The sequence below is a fragment of the Aquila chrysaetos genome, chromosome 3 (assembly GCF_900496995.4).
Source record: "Aquila chrysaetos chrysaetos chromosome 3, bAquChr1.4, whole genome shotgun sequence".
Lineage (NCBI taxonomy): Eukaryota > Metazoa > Chordata > Aves > Accipitriformes > Accipitridae > Aquila > Aquila chrysaetos.
In genome coordinates, this window is record NC_044006.1 from 11,773,194 (window position 1) to 11,788,784 (window position 15,591).

The 15,591-nt window shown below is 45.5% G+C and overlaps 1 protein-coding gene across 3 annotated transcripts; it reads right to left on the reverse strand.

Annotated features, from left to right (window-relative positions):
- MANBAL (mannosidase beta like) lies at positions 1-9,179 on the reverse strand. Of its 3 annotated transcripts, none has more exons than XM_030010018.2 (4): positions 9,077-9,179; positions 5,639-5,718; positions 5,084-5,281; positions 1-2,491 (listed from the first exon to the last, which is right to left on the reverse strand). In XM_030010018.2, exons 3-4 carry the CDS (start codon positions 5,231-5,233, stop codon positions 2,384-2,386), a joined length of 258 nt encoding a protein of 85 aa, XP_029865878.1. In that variant the 5' UTR covers positions 5,234-5,281; positions 5,639-5,718; positions 9,077-9,179; the 3' UTR covers positions 1-2,383. The 3 variants fall into 3 exon arrangements, with proteins under 3 accessions (XP_029865878.1, XP_029865879.1, XP_029865880.1); XM_030010019.2 differs by having other exon boundaries at positions 9,069-9,092; XM_030010020.2 differs by lacking the exon at positions 5,639-5,718 and having other exon boundaries at positions 9,077-9,129.
- Between the last annotated feature and the right edge of the window lie 6,412 nt (positions 9,180-15,591).

A 15,591-nucleotide genomic window follows, 5' to 3' on the forward strand; every position in this document is an offset into this window, starting at 1 on the left:
AGATTCTGATTGTATTTATTACATGTTTCAAGTCAAACTAAAATACATGGGATATTGGTAATCTCTAAAAACATACTGTAAATTCAGCTAACGAGCATTCAAATAGGTATAAAGCTGCTAGGAACAGACTGGGAAATTTATCTTAATCCCTCTTCCCCCCAACAAAAACAACCCGCAATATCCAATATCATTAGCAGTGAGTAAGCCAGCCTGCAAATAGCTAGATGTAGATGTTGATGTAGTAGCCTGCTATTTCAGGTAACAACCACACAGTGCTCATTGCTAACTGGTTCTTAGCTGTAGAAGTGCTCCTATATTTCAGGTAATGCGTGTGCTACTCTTTCAACTTTGCAATTCCGTTAAAGCATTAAACCCCCCTTTTAGGTAACCTGCAGAAAGCCAGAGTTGTTAGATAAAACCACCACCTTCTTCATTTATTAAAATGGAAGAAGTGATCTGCAGTACCTATCCAGGGCAGTGGCAATGCTTTTCTTTCCCCTGCAGATCACAGACAGGAACACAGGTCCAAAATGGAAACTCATAGCACAATATTGTTCTTTGTTATTTGCGTGGGAAGTTTTTGTAATGTTTCCTTGTACTGAGAGCTTAAAGCAATGTTAGAGTGTCTGTGTCTCCCACGCTTTGTTCTGTCCTCCTAGTATTGCCTTTATGTAGCGCAAAAAAAAAAAGAAGAAAATGCTGAATTTAAAGCTCTAAGATGGATTTTAAGAAGTGCAACTTGGTGTCAGCACTCTGGTTAAGAGAAGCAGAGAGCCCGGAGCAGGGAAGCAGTGAGAGGTTAGAATCAAACTGGTACTGGGATCCATCGGTCTCACCCGCCAAAAGCAAGAGTGAGCAGAGAACGTGGCCATTCTCAACACTGATGGTTTCTGTAAACATGTTGTTCAACTCCTCTTAAAGAACATGCAGCACAACACTGCTACCATATCTGGGCTCACAAGGCATTTGTGAATTGAGGATGGGAGTCTATTTATGCAAAAAGGATCGCAGACTTGCAGCCCTGCCAAAGAGAACCCTTTCCTTCAAAGCCGCTCTGAATGCTGGGTGCGCCTAAAAGAGCAGGTTCTCCTCCCATTGACTCATTCGTGATCAAACAAACCAAGATGTGAGCTGGCATCAGGAAGCTTGAGCTGCCCTACAGAGACTCTGTGGCTACGTCACCACCTATCACTTTCCAGTCCTGTCTAGCCATATTTAAATCTAATACTAGATTGTCCCTGGGCCTGGAAAGCCAGAGCCTGAAGGAACATAGTGTATACGTCTCTTGCCATATAGTCATGCTACACAGCCAGCTTGCCATCCCTTGGATCTTAAAATACCACATCTCCTCAGGCTGAGATTGTATTTAACTTCAGGAAGAATTCAGCAAGAGGAGATGCAGCAAACTATAGCAGGTAAGGCTGGGAGGGAGTTTGCAAATGCAACAAACCCCAGCTGTGTTGAAATGGAGCACATGGTTAGGACGTGGCTAGCTGACAGGAGGGTTTATCAACAGTACAGCGAGGCAGTGCTCTTTGATACATGACCAACGCAGCACTCTGAGACTCCCGCCTCAGAGCAGCTTTTCTCCAACATGCAGTAATTGGTCTTCCCAAGTTTCCAAGAGCACCCCATTAGCACAGGCATTAAATTCTGCACCTTCCAGAATCACATCGTTCTCTAATTCTTGTAGTCATTGCAGTCCCCACCACAGCCTCAATTCCCTGAAATGTACCTGCTTTCAAGGGTGGGAATGGAAAGGAAAAGTGCATGGGTGGGGAGTAAGAAAGAGGTAGCGACGCTGGGGAAATGAAAGCTTTCATCTACAGCAGTCTGGAATCTGATGAGTTATTACCTAAAGAATTAAAGAATATGACAAAGACATTATTATTAAACCATAAAATGCAGCTATGTATTTCAGACTAGATGACAACAGAGATGAATACAAAGCTGTGTAGTGTGGTATCCTTGATCCATTTGATCCCTCTGCCTTCAAAAAATACAACACAAACCAGTATCCAAAGTAGCAAACCCATGCTCCACCTTCCACAGGGACTTTACTACAAATCCTAGCCAGCATGGAGGAGCTAGGACAACAGCCCTCTCTACCCATCAGAAATGACAGAAGTCACTTTAATGGTGACTGACACATTAATGATGTCAAATGAAGTCCTGGACATGTGAAGCCCTCTTTGCTTGTAAGAAAACTATGGCAGAACCCCACCCCTTTCACTCTTCTAAGTTCCTTCTCCCTTGTCCCCAAAAGGTAAAGCATGGCAATGCTAGAAAACCATTTAATATAGCTAGTTGCCTTTGATGTCATCTCCGAGGAAGCATGATTACAGGTGATTATTTTGTCTTTTGAGGCTCATCAGTCATGCCTTTATCGTTTCTTTTTTGTTTCCTTCTTGGGTTTCTTGCTTATCTGTGGAGCAGCTGCCTTTGGCTTCTTCACTGTCTCTGGATTCTTAGGCTCAAAACTGTCCGAGTCCTACAAGAATCAATTAAGAAACAGTCAGTAACTTTTTTTTACAATTTGCTGACAGCTGACTTTAGGAATTTGAGCATAAGCCAAAGGAAGCAAGTGCTGGGTATCTCTGTTGGAACACATCTATATCAAACTGAGTCCACATTTAATGAGACTCGAGCAGCACCATCTCTGCTTCTTCCGCATGTGCTTTTTGATGAGTGTGAGTTTATGCACAGAAACAGCTTGTTACCAGAGAAGCCGTTAAAAGCTTAAGTGTCTAAAACAGGCTTTGGAGAAGAAAAACAAAACCAACTTTAAAGGCAAGAAGAAAATCAACACTAAGTGAAAACTATTCAAATTAGGAAAAAGAGAAGATACCATATAATCATCAGTGTGCATGGAAACATTCAGCAGGTATTTCTGCCAAATGTTAATCGTTATCATGTGCAAGACAAAAAATATTCACCAAAACAGTAGTAAGAATGTAAAGTTCAGAGCCTCTAAACCAAGCCCCAAATCCAGGGAGGGAATTGAAGGCAAAGCTTTCTTCACCTGGACTAGCAAGGAATGCTTAGATATGCTGCTTGTTTCCTTCAGGGGAGATGACAGATAATATTTCAGCCATGGGAAATAAAGTCTAGTTATCTTGTAAAAACACAAGGGAACAGCGCCAGTCTCATCTGAGAAAGTGCACACATGCAGATTGCCTCCTTTCATTAAATGCATTTGAGTATAAATATTGCTTTAGCATCTTGGTTTCTATCAGTCAGAGTGTGCCAACTGGAAAAGGACACACAAAAAATGGCTGAGCAAGACGTGCTAGTTTCAAGCTTCCAAGACAGCGCTCCAGATAATGGAGGGGGAGGCGAGCATCTGACAGTATCCTTTTAATCAAGGAGCTTGGTTCAAACGTCTCTCAAGTTACTGGGCTATTACAGTTCACATCTGTGTGGCTTTCCAAGGAAGGAGATTTGGCTGGCTTTCCAAAGGCTTTAATCAGCGCATGGGGAGCTGGCAGGCTCTGGAGAAATGGAGCAACATGCAGTTATTAGTCAGGGATGCAGTGTGCTGCTGCCGTAAAGTGAACACTGCTGCCTTCTAATGTTCAAACCAAGGTAGACTTCAAAGCCTGAAGCCTCCAAGACAGAGAGGTTCCTCAGTATCCTACCCAGACTCAAGCATCATTCCCGAGATCTGGAGGGGTAGCTGCTAGTGTTTACGGTCTTGTAAATTACTCATAAGGACAGTAAATCAAGAGGACAGTATACATATGGAGAAAATAAAAAGTAGAGCATGTAAACATCAAAGCATGCTTGCGAACTTAAACAGTAACAGGTCCTTGAGCTTTATCGTTTTAATTGGGGGCCTGGTCTTCAGCTTCCTACTTCAAAATAAAGCTCTCGCTCTTTTCAGCTTTCAAGAATCAGGCTACTCAATTTCTCAAAAATTTATCAGGGGAAAGAAACCATGGACTCTGACAGATGGGTGCTGGTGGCTGCAGAATAACGGTGCAAGAGTTGCAATGCCACTGCATTGTGACTGGCAGCCGCCTGCTTCATCTCCCTGCTGGGAGCTGCAGTTCCTGCTGCAGGACTAGCGGGAGGGAGCATGCACCCATGCTGGGGCAGCATCACTAATCCAGTACAACACAACTTCACAGCAGACCAGCAGTTAAAGGTGAAAGAGCTGGGTCATGAACTGTATACTTCCCACTGTACCTCACCCTCAGGCATTCCCTTCCCCAGATACGCTGAAAATTTCCATGCTTCCTCTGCACAAGAGGGAGCAAACATGGCAATAAAGATAGCCTGAAAACAAAACTTCCCATGCTGAGTTGTTAGTGACAATACAGCACACACATTTAGACAAAATCCCTATCAAACCACCAAACTTGCAGCCTGATCACTAACACCGAAATATCTGTCCTCAGCAGCACAGGCATTACCAAGCACATGCAGCTGTCTTATCAGAAAAGCCAGGTAGATGCAGGACATCCCACTGTGGCCCACTCTAGAGGAATCAGTGTCCTGTAGCTCCCCTCAACCTTTCACTTTAACATTCACCTGTACTAACTGCATCAAAGGACCCTCCTCTTGCTGCACGGGTCTGGGTGCCAGTACTGAAAACTGCCTTCCTCACGTTAGAATATACTAGAAATTTCACCTGTATCTTGTTTCCAAAAATCGCACACAAACTAGAGCCTAAAGTCACTTCCTGAAAGGCAGGTCCTGCAAAGGGGACGCCCTGCCTGGCAATTAATAGAGCAAATCAGCAGTAGGATGACAATATGGGGTTGGGACTAAAGCCTTCACAGTGCACCGAGGAACAGCATGTACATTTAGCACACCTTGCCAGTGCTTCAGGTCACTTTTTTCACTGATATTCAGAGAGACCCTGGCTCAGGTATTTGTTCCTGACTTTCTGATCTGGGGGTAAATCATAAGACAAAAGCTGGAGGTGGAAAAGCTAGAAGGAAGGAAAGAGAATGAACAACGAAACTGTCATCAATCCCAGGGGCAGACCACTGTGTCTCCATTAGCTACCACAAGTCCCCTCCCATCCTATTTTCTCTGACTCTGCCCATCTATATCAATATTAAAGAGCACTGCTTACTGTCTTATGGGACTTTGAAACTGGCAGGATTATGGCTAGCACACAGATAAGCTGGAAAATGGCTCCAAAGAAAAGTCCGTAGCGTAGCACATTCTCCATGAATGTGGGCTCAGGGATTTCAGGTGGGGAGAAATCCAACTCGGCAGCCATCGTGAGTGCACCCTTCCTCTCCTCTAATGCTCTCAAGAGTACTGGTTACTACAAGGGGGAAAAAATAAAGAGCAATTATTTGCATCATGCTTTCTGGTATTCACTTTCTATTATCAAAAAATGACAGACTACCTCATGCAGGTTTTCTGAAGACACGCTTGATCTACAGACCCAATAACAAAGAGGGAAATTAAACTTGCATTTTATTTGGATGCTTTTTTTTCACCACCTGCCTAAGAAAATAGTCTTCAAATGCTAGTATTAGTGCATTTGCAGGTGAGGGCAAGAGAAACTAAATAGGAACAATATTCACAAAACAATAACGGAAAAGCTTAATAAGCAAGAATACACTTTTCCCTGAAGTTGATCATGCATGCAAGGGGACTATTATTCATTTTTACTTACATTGTACATGTGGTCACAGCCTTGTGGTTTTAGATGGTGTCCAAAACCAACTGCTAAAATAAACCACACAGAAGGTAGATCTGTTGAAGACAGAGGAACAAGTTATGTTTTTAAAGTCAAGCATGGCTTTAGTAGCTGGTTACACTAAGGCCTATATAACTTGCGATGGTCACAGAGGTAGTTTGTGGCAGAGTTAAATATTGATCTCCTGGGTTCCAAGCTAGTTTCTCAGCCACGAGACCATCCCTTCTTCCTTCCTTTGTCTTTTGCTAATGGAGTTGTCAATTTATTCTATGAATGACTAATGGCTTTCTACAATAATGGAGAACTCTCCTGCCAGAATTGCTGGAGTACACCACAAAGTCCCAAAAGGGAAATTCAATTAGTCTGAGATGCCATCAGAACTCAGTTGTGATTACTGTCTTACTCAGTTTTCCTGACCTGTATGATCCTGGTGTGTAGTTACTGAATCAGCACCCCTTATTGATACTTACAATTCTCTGTATTACTAAAGCTTGGGTGTGAGATTGTGCTGCATGCACGTTTCAGTTGAATGGTAATAATCTGCCTCCTAGAAATTATCTCCAAAGCAGGCTCTATACTTCTCAGGCTAGGAGGAGATTTCTACAATCTGCAGATGTGACCCAGTTCAGAAAGATGGTAACTTAGAGTATAATTTGAGTAAAGTTATAGTTGATAAATTTGAGAATCAATCAACAACTCAATGCCATTGTGTAAGAGGCAAACGTCATTTGGGGACATACGAAAAGGAGTGGTATAAATTACAAGAAATAATTATTTTGTTTTAATTCAGCTGAAGTATGGGATGTTATTCTGAATTTTAAAAGACAGGAAAAAGTTCCCAACTGCATGGACTGCCAGCCAGTGGAATACAGGGACTGTGGAATCCCTATTACTAGTAATTCGGAAGAGCAGATCAGATAAACATTTGCCTGGGATGGGGTGTGAGTATATATAATCCTGCCTTTGAATCAGGAGATAAGAATAGGTGACCTCTCACAATCCCTTCCAGGTCTGTACTTCAGTGAAAAAAAATTTTCAAATTCTGATTAAAATTCAATAAGCAAGGGCTGCATGGGACCCGTACATGAAGTCAGAATACATGCTGGGACACTCAGGCTCAGCAAGTCCCAACACAGACCCAAAGGCTGCACTGGACAGTGTCAACAAAGCATGCATAAAAGTGGTTCATCCCTAACTGCTTTTAACTTTTAAAACACCGTCTCCTCCAATCCACTAAGGAAGCAGTTCCTAAGCAAGAAACAGAATCATGGGAAACTTCACCCCTGAGTTGTATTTTATCTTGACTTTATTTATTGGGATATCTTTTGAAAACGTTATTCTTGCCCACTCCCTTCCTCAAACAGGGCAGGAAGGGATGTTGCTTCATTCCTCGCCCAGAATTTTCTCAGGACAAACTCCTACTGATAATCCTGACTCATATACCTGAAACACAACATACAGAAATAAACCAGAAAAGGAAACCAATACAATGAGCACAAAAAAATCTCCATCCTCATCTTCCACAAGTCTCCCCTCCTTTCCCCTTTTCTATTTCACCTCTCTTGAGGGTAGTAGTAATTTTCTAACAAATCCCAGGTGACACGACCAGCATCGAGAGCTCTCACACAGGCTGGTAGCAGCTGCCACTACCACTTTAAGCACTAGCCCATGAGATATGCTCAGAGAAGAGCTGACATCATGGTCCAACTAGTCATAGTAGAGTGTCCTTGCTTGCACAGTAGCCACAGCAGGCAACCCACATTCAGACCATTCCTGCTATGAGTGGAGCTAAACTAATATTAGCAAAATTCTCCCATTTTAAAAAAGACTCCTCTGGTTAACACAATGCCCAAACCTGCACATGCAAGGAGGCTAAACCTTACACAAACAAGCAGGCCGAAGTTGAACACCGGGGAACCAGGGCTCAGCGTCAGGCACGCCGCCTTCCACACTGAACGCAAAACTTGCAAAGTGAGTTTTCTCACTGAGAGCACTACCTCCTTATATGTCACCTTGCAGCTAATCCAACATGTCCCTGGAGGATAATGGAGTCTTCCTCCCTGTTCCTGAGAAGCTAACAGTTTCACCACCTCTTCCTTAGCTAACATCTCTTCTTCTCCACAGGTTATCAACCACCTTTTTCCTCAGACCACCTCACCTATTAACATGGTTACACTTAAAGTAATAGTTCCTAAATTGCACTTAAAGATCAGCACTCCTATTTCAGACCCTGAGAGGAAGCTTCCCCTGCACCCCTCCAGCTTACTCATTTGGTTTAAGAGCAGCTACCACCTCTCCCCACAAGCCTGGCCATCTCATTGGAACATAACAGCAGAAATAGGTCACAAACAGTTGCACTGCACAACAGGAATTGATTCTGACTATTTTTTAAAAAATATTCAGTCTTGCCTCTATTAGGGTTTTACAGCAAGCCAGCTATCCCCCCCCTCAAAGGACTTGGTCCTGTAGCAAAGCCAGAGTTGTACCACTGAACCAGTGAGGGGCTACTCAGGGCTGCAGGCTCACACTTTTGCTCAGTGACACCTCTGGAAGATGATGTGGCTGTCCCCCTGGGCGCAGATCAGGCCCTATGATAAATAACCATGTGTTTTCAGGGCCAGGGCCATAAACTAGCCATCTCAATAGAGCCAGGACAGACTCAAACCTTTCTTTTTGGTGTCCTGTGTTTCCCAGCTGGCATCTTCAAGACCTTGCACTATATAAATGATTAGTGTAGGACAAGGCCACAGGAGCACTTCAAGTAATATATATTAGCTTCCTCTTGGGGTGGAAATAAGGAGCAACAGTATCAGTGCAGAACACAAAAGCTTCCGTCAAAGGATGAAGCAAAAAAACCCTTGCGCTGCATTTCTGAAATGACTTTGTAGGTGTTGGGATGGAGACTGGCCAATTCATATTGACTTCGGGGGGGCTTGCGTGTGCTTAACACCGCTGAAAACATGACAATTAGTGAGGCCGAGGAGCCCGTCTGTAGGCTGATGGGCCAGGCAGCCGTGTTCGCCAGCCGTGCCCGCCAGCCGTGCCCGGGGGCTGTACGGAGAAGCAGCTGTGCAGCCTCAGAGCGGGGGACAGCCAGAGTTCCTCCTCCCTTCTCGAGAGAACAGCTCTGTGCCGTTTCTTCCCTCAAGCAGCGGTGGCCAGCCCTGGCTGCAGCAGGAGGAGCGGGCCGCCGGGGAGCCAGCGAGGCTCCCCTGCACCCGAGGCTCTCCCACCCGCTTCCCCGGGGGGGGGGCGCCATGCTGAGGCCACCGCTCCACCCTTCCCAACAGAGACCTTTCCAGCAGATCCCCGCGCCGCTCCAGACCTCTCCTGCCGCTCCAGACCCCGACCCCCCCCCCCCCCTCCCCTCCAAGACCCCCCGACCTCCCCTTCACGGCCGCCCGACCCGCTCACCGCCCCGCTCGGCCAGGCCTCGCCGCCCCGGAAGTGGTTCCCGCCCGGCAGGAAGTGCACGCCGGCCCGCCCCTAGCAACCGCCCGGGGCGCCGCGTTGCTAAGGGCGGCCTGTGGGGCCGTGGCGGGCGGGAGGGCCCCGCCGCCGGGTTCCTCCCGAAAGGCCCCTGAGGCCGCTCGGCTTCACGCTGCCGCGGGCCCCGCCCCGGCTGTGAGCGCCTGTGGGTGCCCACCCCGCGGTGGGTCCCCACGGCCAGGCCCGGGTCGGCCCCTCTGCCAGCGAGGCACCGCGGGCCTTTACGCCTCAGCGTTAATGTACTCGCCCCCTAAATCAGTGCCCGCATTTTAATTCCCGCCATCAATAGCGTGGCCTTTCAGTCCTGGCGGGTTTCTCTTTATCCGTGAGGTTTTGATCTCCTCCCTTGAAGCACTCTGGCAGCAACAATTAAGACGCGCGCTTCTGGCTTTGCTCTTGCTGGGGATTTTTTTTTTTTTTTAATTTTTAATGTCCCGATTCAGTATCCAGCTCTGAAATGGAGATGTCTCGATAAGATGACCTACAAAGGGAAAAAAATGGCTTGTGCTCGGTTTTGCTCGTTTGTGGTATTTAAAGAATCTGATTTGTTTTGCCCTTTTCCTAACCCTAAAATATCAGTAGTGCCAGGTTAGTTTTGCTGCAGGCTTTATTATCAGAGAGCCTAAATACTTTGGGGAAAACCTAATCGGTTACTTATCTACTGAGGGAGTAAGGTATGGCATTTGTAATAAAAGGATTTTCTAGGCTGTTACCAAGCATTTGAATTAAATGGGTATTAATGAAAACAATTTCAAAGGTTTTGAGCAATTGGATTAAAAACCTTTCATCTTTTTTAGTGCAGAAGACTTCACAGTCAACTGGAGAATGTGCATGGCTGCGAGTTGCAGAGGCCAGAGACACTTGTACAAAGAAATTCTAGCATAAAAATCCTAAGAAAAAAATTAGTCTCAAATAATTACCAGAGCTTTCACTGCCCCCGCTGAGTGGCTGTACTGGCTAGGAGATAAACCCAGAGCTCAGGAAAGGCAGTAAATTCTGCCCTTTCAGCTCCCAAACACTGACTGTTTAGGATACAAAAACACTGAGGAGGGAGAAATAATTCTTGTGAATGTCAGGAGAGATCCTATCAGTCTGGGTGAAACGGCCAGCTTAAATTCTTCCCAATACTATCAGTACACTGAATTTGGTGGTGGTGCTGTCCACACACACCTTCTCATGGGCTCTGATCCTCGCAGTTTGAAGTTTGCAGGTGACGGGGAAAATGCACACTTAGGTTGCAACCAACACTGTACATTTTCTTCCTTTCTCCTCCTGTCCCCCAACAGAAACGGCACTACATATTCTAAGTAGAAATAAACAGGTGAAATTTGCAGCTTTTATACAACTCCTACCCATTCCCTCTACGAGACCATCAAACACTTCCACTGCAATGCCAGGCTCTGCGCAGGAGACACTCAGCCTTTGAACCGCAAGCAGGTGGTGCCATTAGCCCGCTTTGGCTGCCTGCCTTTCACCAGCACCACACTGACCCATTCGTTTCAGCTGATTGTGAAATGATAAAAAGGGAAGCTATTTATAAAATAAGGGAAGATTTTTCCAAAGCCTACTAGATGTGAGTCTGTTTCAAAGCTAAAATTGATTCAACAAGCGGAAATGGCAATTTTGTCAGCACCCAATTCTAAGTAGCGACAGAACTCAGGCATGAAGTCTTTCTCCAAATCATCCTTAGCTTTTTCAGTTCTTTCTACATTTGTTTTTTGGTTTGCACTGCAGTATTTCCTCATGTCTTTGCAGTGAGACATATTTATTACCATTCATTGTACATGTACCATACCCCTGTGCTCCAAGGTCTTCTCAGGTTGCATATTATTATTCATCCCGGAAAAAATTAGTAATAACTGCTTTCATTTTTCAGCCCTTACTGGAAACGTGGCCTTCCTCACTCCCTCTCCATAAACTACATTTCACTTTCTTGATACCAGTAACACATCTCACTCAAATTCTGTTTTTTGTCAGAAGCTTTCAAAGTACTTTCCCAAGGTGAGGATTAGTAGCAGTGTTTGGATTCTGATGGGAAATGAAGTCACAGAAAATACACAGACCAACACCCAGCCTGCCCTGATGGGAAAGGGGTGTCACTGGGGTAGTCACTAGAGCCCTTTGCGCAGAGGGTCGGGGTTGACAGACCCTCTCCTACACTGCCTCTCCATCCCAGAGTATGAAGGTCTCAGTGCTTCCAAAAATTAGGGCTAGGGTCCTCAAGTGAGGCACTGGCACCCAAGAACTGGCAGCTGAAGGACCTTTGTAAGCCTGGTCACTGCGAGTCGGTGGCAGGGCTAGGACTGAAGCCCTGTTAATCAATTCTGCTGTAACGTGCTGTGTAACCTTCTAGCCAAGGCTCCTTTCCAAACTGAAATGAGAGTGGTAAGACCAAAGACGAACTCCTTGATTACTGAGATTCACTGCTGGCATCGGAGCTCTGTCTGCCGGGGTTGGAAGAGGCAGGAGATGGTATTCAGAGCCAGAAATTCAGGAACCAGTAACTCTCAAGCCTACAGCTGAGCGTAACATGCTGACATCTGGCTGAAGCTCTTGGCAGTTCACTTGGGTGATGCTGAAACGCTCCAGCAGCTCTGCTAGGAAATAAACAGAGCCAGACAGGTATGGACTCTATAAATGGATCTCACCCGCAGAGCTCATCAGGCCTCCTGACAGATACACATCTTGCAGGCTGGTGCCATTTGTTCTATTGTAGTCTCAGTGATACATTAATGTTTGAAGATTAAGTAGGCTTTTCAAGCAGGCTTTTAACACTATGAGACAGTCCTTTCTGATAGCACTTCTTGCACATTTTGAATTACTGATTTATTTTGTCTATTTTTAATCTGATCCCTTGCTTCAGACTCATTCTCATAGTGCAAACTGTGCTCTCATCCAGAGGGAGTCCTTCCCTGAGATTATTTTGATAAATGTTTGTATTCAGCTTCCTACCAATCTGAGTTCCTCAAGGGAAAATTCTCCCTGGGAAATCTACTGATGTTCAAAGGATTGAGTCTGGAGGATATTCCGATCCAAATCCCAGCACTTTATCCTTCCAAGTTGGAGAAACCAAGTCTTGTATGATTTTCTAATGGCAAGTCTCACCACACCTGCTGGATTTAAGTTTTGGGCCCTCTGCTTCTTCCTTAGAAGAAACTGGCAACATGGGCCAAATCTCATCTTTCTCATCTCATTTTTATTTGCTTGCCTTCCACAGCAGTGACTGCATTTTTGCAAAGAACTTAGGAATGAAAGTTACTGTGTACGCACCAGTAATGGACAATGTAATTAAATGACTGATGATCAGCTTACTTACAATGTGTGTCCTGCCACTTGGGATAAGACATTTGAACCAAAATGTGTCCCATACTACCTCTAAGATGGCAAACCTAGGCAAAATTATAACTTTTAATCTTAGGCAGTTCTGTTCAATTTACCATTAGGGCATTTGTGATGAGTTAGTCACCATCACACCTCTCAAGTAAAAGAAAACCAGAGAGAACAGTTGTGTGGGGCTCTCTCAGGAGTGGTGGAGATTGGAGAAGCTGGGGACCAACAGCCACCGTCTGTGCCATTTTGGAGAAGTGCAGAAAAGCTTTTGACAGCTGAGAATATAGGACCTTTTTTTGCCATTTGATGAGTTACTTCTTACTGCCATTAGTTTCAACCTCACAAGGTGAGCAGGACCATTTCACATGCTGCTCAGCTTATCTGAAGCTATATGTTGTGCACCTGGAATAGACAGGGGCGATTTTTTAAAGCATGGCATGGAGACCGGCGGAGGTAAAGCTAAGAGGAAATCAATACCTAGGAAATTGCTGCAGAATCCTAACACCGTGTCCTTTGTCAGCGAAGGATTGGCACTGAAATAAAACTAGCTGGCATTTGCTTCACCCAAGGACCCTAGGGAGGTTAGGTCTGCATGGATGTGACTCCAAAATCCAGCAGTTCCAGCTGCAGAAGGTACCTGTGGCAGCTTGTACCTGGCTGTAGACACCATCGGGCTTGCACTGGTGTAGGCTTGGCTTTAGAGGGCAAATAGATACTTACCCCCTGCACGTTGCTAACCTGAAGTGACGATCTGTGGGAGGTAATTTGAGTGTTACATTCCTCATGTTTTGGGAGCCAGTGGATGCTAACAACACTACCTGCGGTAGGGAGGAGAGGTGGGGAGAAACTGGGAAAGTTCTAGGGACAAAGCAAGAGATATTGTAAAGAGAGAAAGCTGTTAATTTTGCAGAACAAGTTTGTCATCTGCTGTGCCAAATTATTATTGATACTACCCCTAAAATGAAGTTCCCATGAGGAATGCTGTCACACAACTAGTACATTTAGATTTTGAATGCCACTGATATGCACAGAGCAGCTTTCAGGCTGTGAGAAGTGCAGAACTGCAGCCAGAGCCACCCTCCTGCGTGTGTGGGGGGTACCAGCTCTACCTGCGTGACTACCCTACTACAAAAGTGCCATGAGAACAAAGGCCATAGTTGCCAGCTCAAATATACACTGCAACACAGATGGATGCAAAACTGGCTCCAAACAACACTGGATCCTACCACAGTCTGTATAGCATCTTCATCCAGAGATGTTAGCAGCCAGAGCACCCATAATAGGACTCAAGCCGAGGCTGAACTCAAGCCAAGGCTGAACTGCTGGCAGCAGTGGGGATCACAGCCATTTCTGCTGCAGCAGAAGTAGCCTCACTAGCCAGAGGGAGAGCTCTAGGAGTCTGGTGGAGGAGCTCCACAAAGGAGCCTTCTGGGTCCTGGAAAGATATGAAAATTTTGACTAAAGCTGGGACGGGAAATCCCAGGGACAGAAAAGCTGCTCTATTTATGCTATTTCAGAACTCCTAAGCTGGATACACCCAACAGAGCCTGGAGGGGTTTTAGAAATTTCTGCTGCCTCCTGCAACTAATCTGAAGTCATAAAAAGAGCTTGTTGTTGTGCGAGTCTTGCTGGGTCCAGCTGTGCATGACAGGAACCCAACCCAGGCAGTGCAAGGAAACCCCTAGGATGATGGAGCTTTATATAGCCTTCCTTGAAAGCAGCTCACTTGAGATATGAATGCAGATCACAGCCCTCCTAATCCAAGCTGGGCAGCAGGCAGATACAAACAAGTCAATTACAGACTGATTCTCCTTGATCTGAGAGATATTGCCTGGAATCTTACAGCAGCAGTGTGTAAGGCAATGGGCCAGGCGGGTAGAGAATTAGCTCAAAACCATGCTATAGGATAATACTTTGAAATAGTGTTGGCTCTCGACTGGTTTAACAACATGGTCTGATTCATCTGTTCAGCCAGTGTAGCACCAAGACAGTGGAAGAAAAATAAGTCATGCTGAAAAATTGGTGCAACCGGCCTCACACATGAGAGAACATGAACAGATTGTTTCAAAAAAGCAAACAAAAATTCCTTTCCAGTTTGCAGAGACAGCACGCAGCTGTGTGTGCCAGTACAGGGATTTTGGAAAACCTGCTCAGTGCTACCCAGAAATCCCATTCTCCGGTGTTCACAAGTAGATGATACAAATTATATGCCTGCCTGATTTGCACAGCAGATCCTCTCCCCATGAACAGGCTGTTGCCATTTCTTTTTACAACTGGAGGAAGGCAGTAGTTCTTGCTTCTCTTCACATTTCTGTTCTGTTTCTGGATTCCACTATAAGGGCCCTGGTAAGCTGCTCAGTTCAGGGTCAGCTCGAGCTCCTGCTTTGGTCTGTTCAATCCTTTTTCATGATTTGTCTGCAAAGTGGCCTGGTCCTGATTTGATACCAAAGGGAACATAAGCCATTGGAGTACTCAAAGCAGGGAGAGCCCAAAGGCATCAGTGCACATCTGTCTAGGTATAGAGGCGACTGTTACTTCACACCAGAGTCATTTGGCATGCTGAGCTCACTCAAGCCTTTCTGACAGTTGGGTTACTGCTTACTGAGAGCCCACCATTTGGACGTAGGATCTTGCTTCACTAAGAAGTGAGCCATAATCACAGTGCTGATTTCTCACCTTGGCAAGAAGCAAAGGGGCAATGGCAGAGTTAGACCAGCACTGAATGCTTTTGAGCCCCTGCACACACAGGCACCCACATGCACACCAGATGCACCATCCTTTCCTACGATCCATCTCTGCCACCGATAGCTGCGATGAGTGCTCTGGTGCAAGGTAAAGGTATTCAGCAGCAGGCAGAAATGAGTCATCTCACCTGCTGAAACTTCTTCCAGCATCGAGTCATACAAGCCGCGAGACAGGAAGGTCTGGGTGCCCATCAATTCTGGGCATTATAAAGTCAATACGAAAAATCTGGCAGGTGGAGCTCATGCTGGCACCTCATTTTTAACTCCTCTGAACTGTCCTGGTCTTCCTGGCACCAAGGCTACGTGTTCTTTTTAATGGGCCTTTCATAAACCTTGTTCCAGGAATGAAAACAGCTGCCAGCGCAT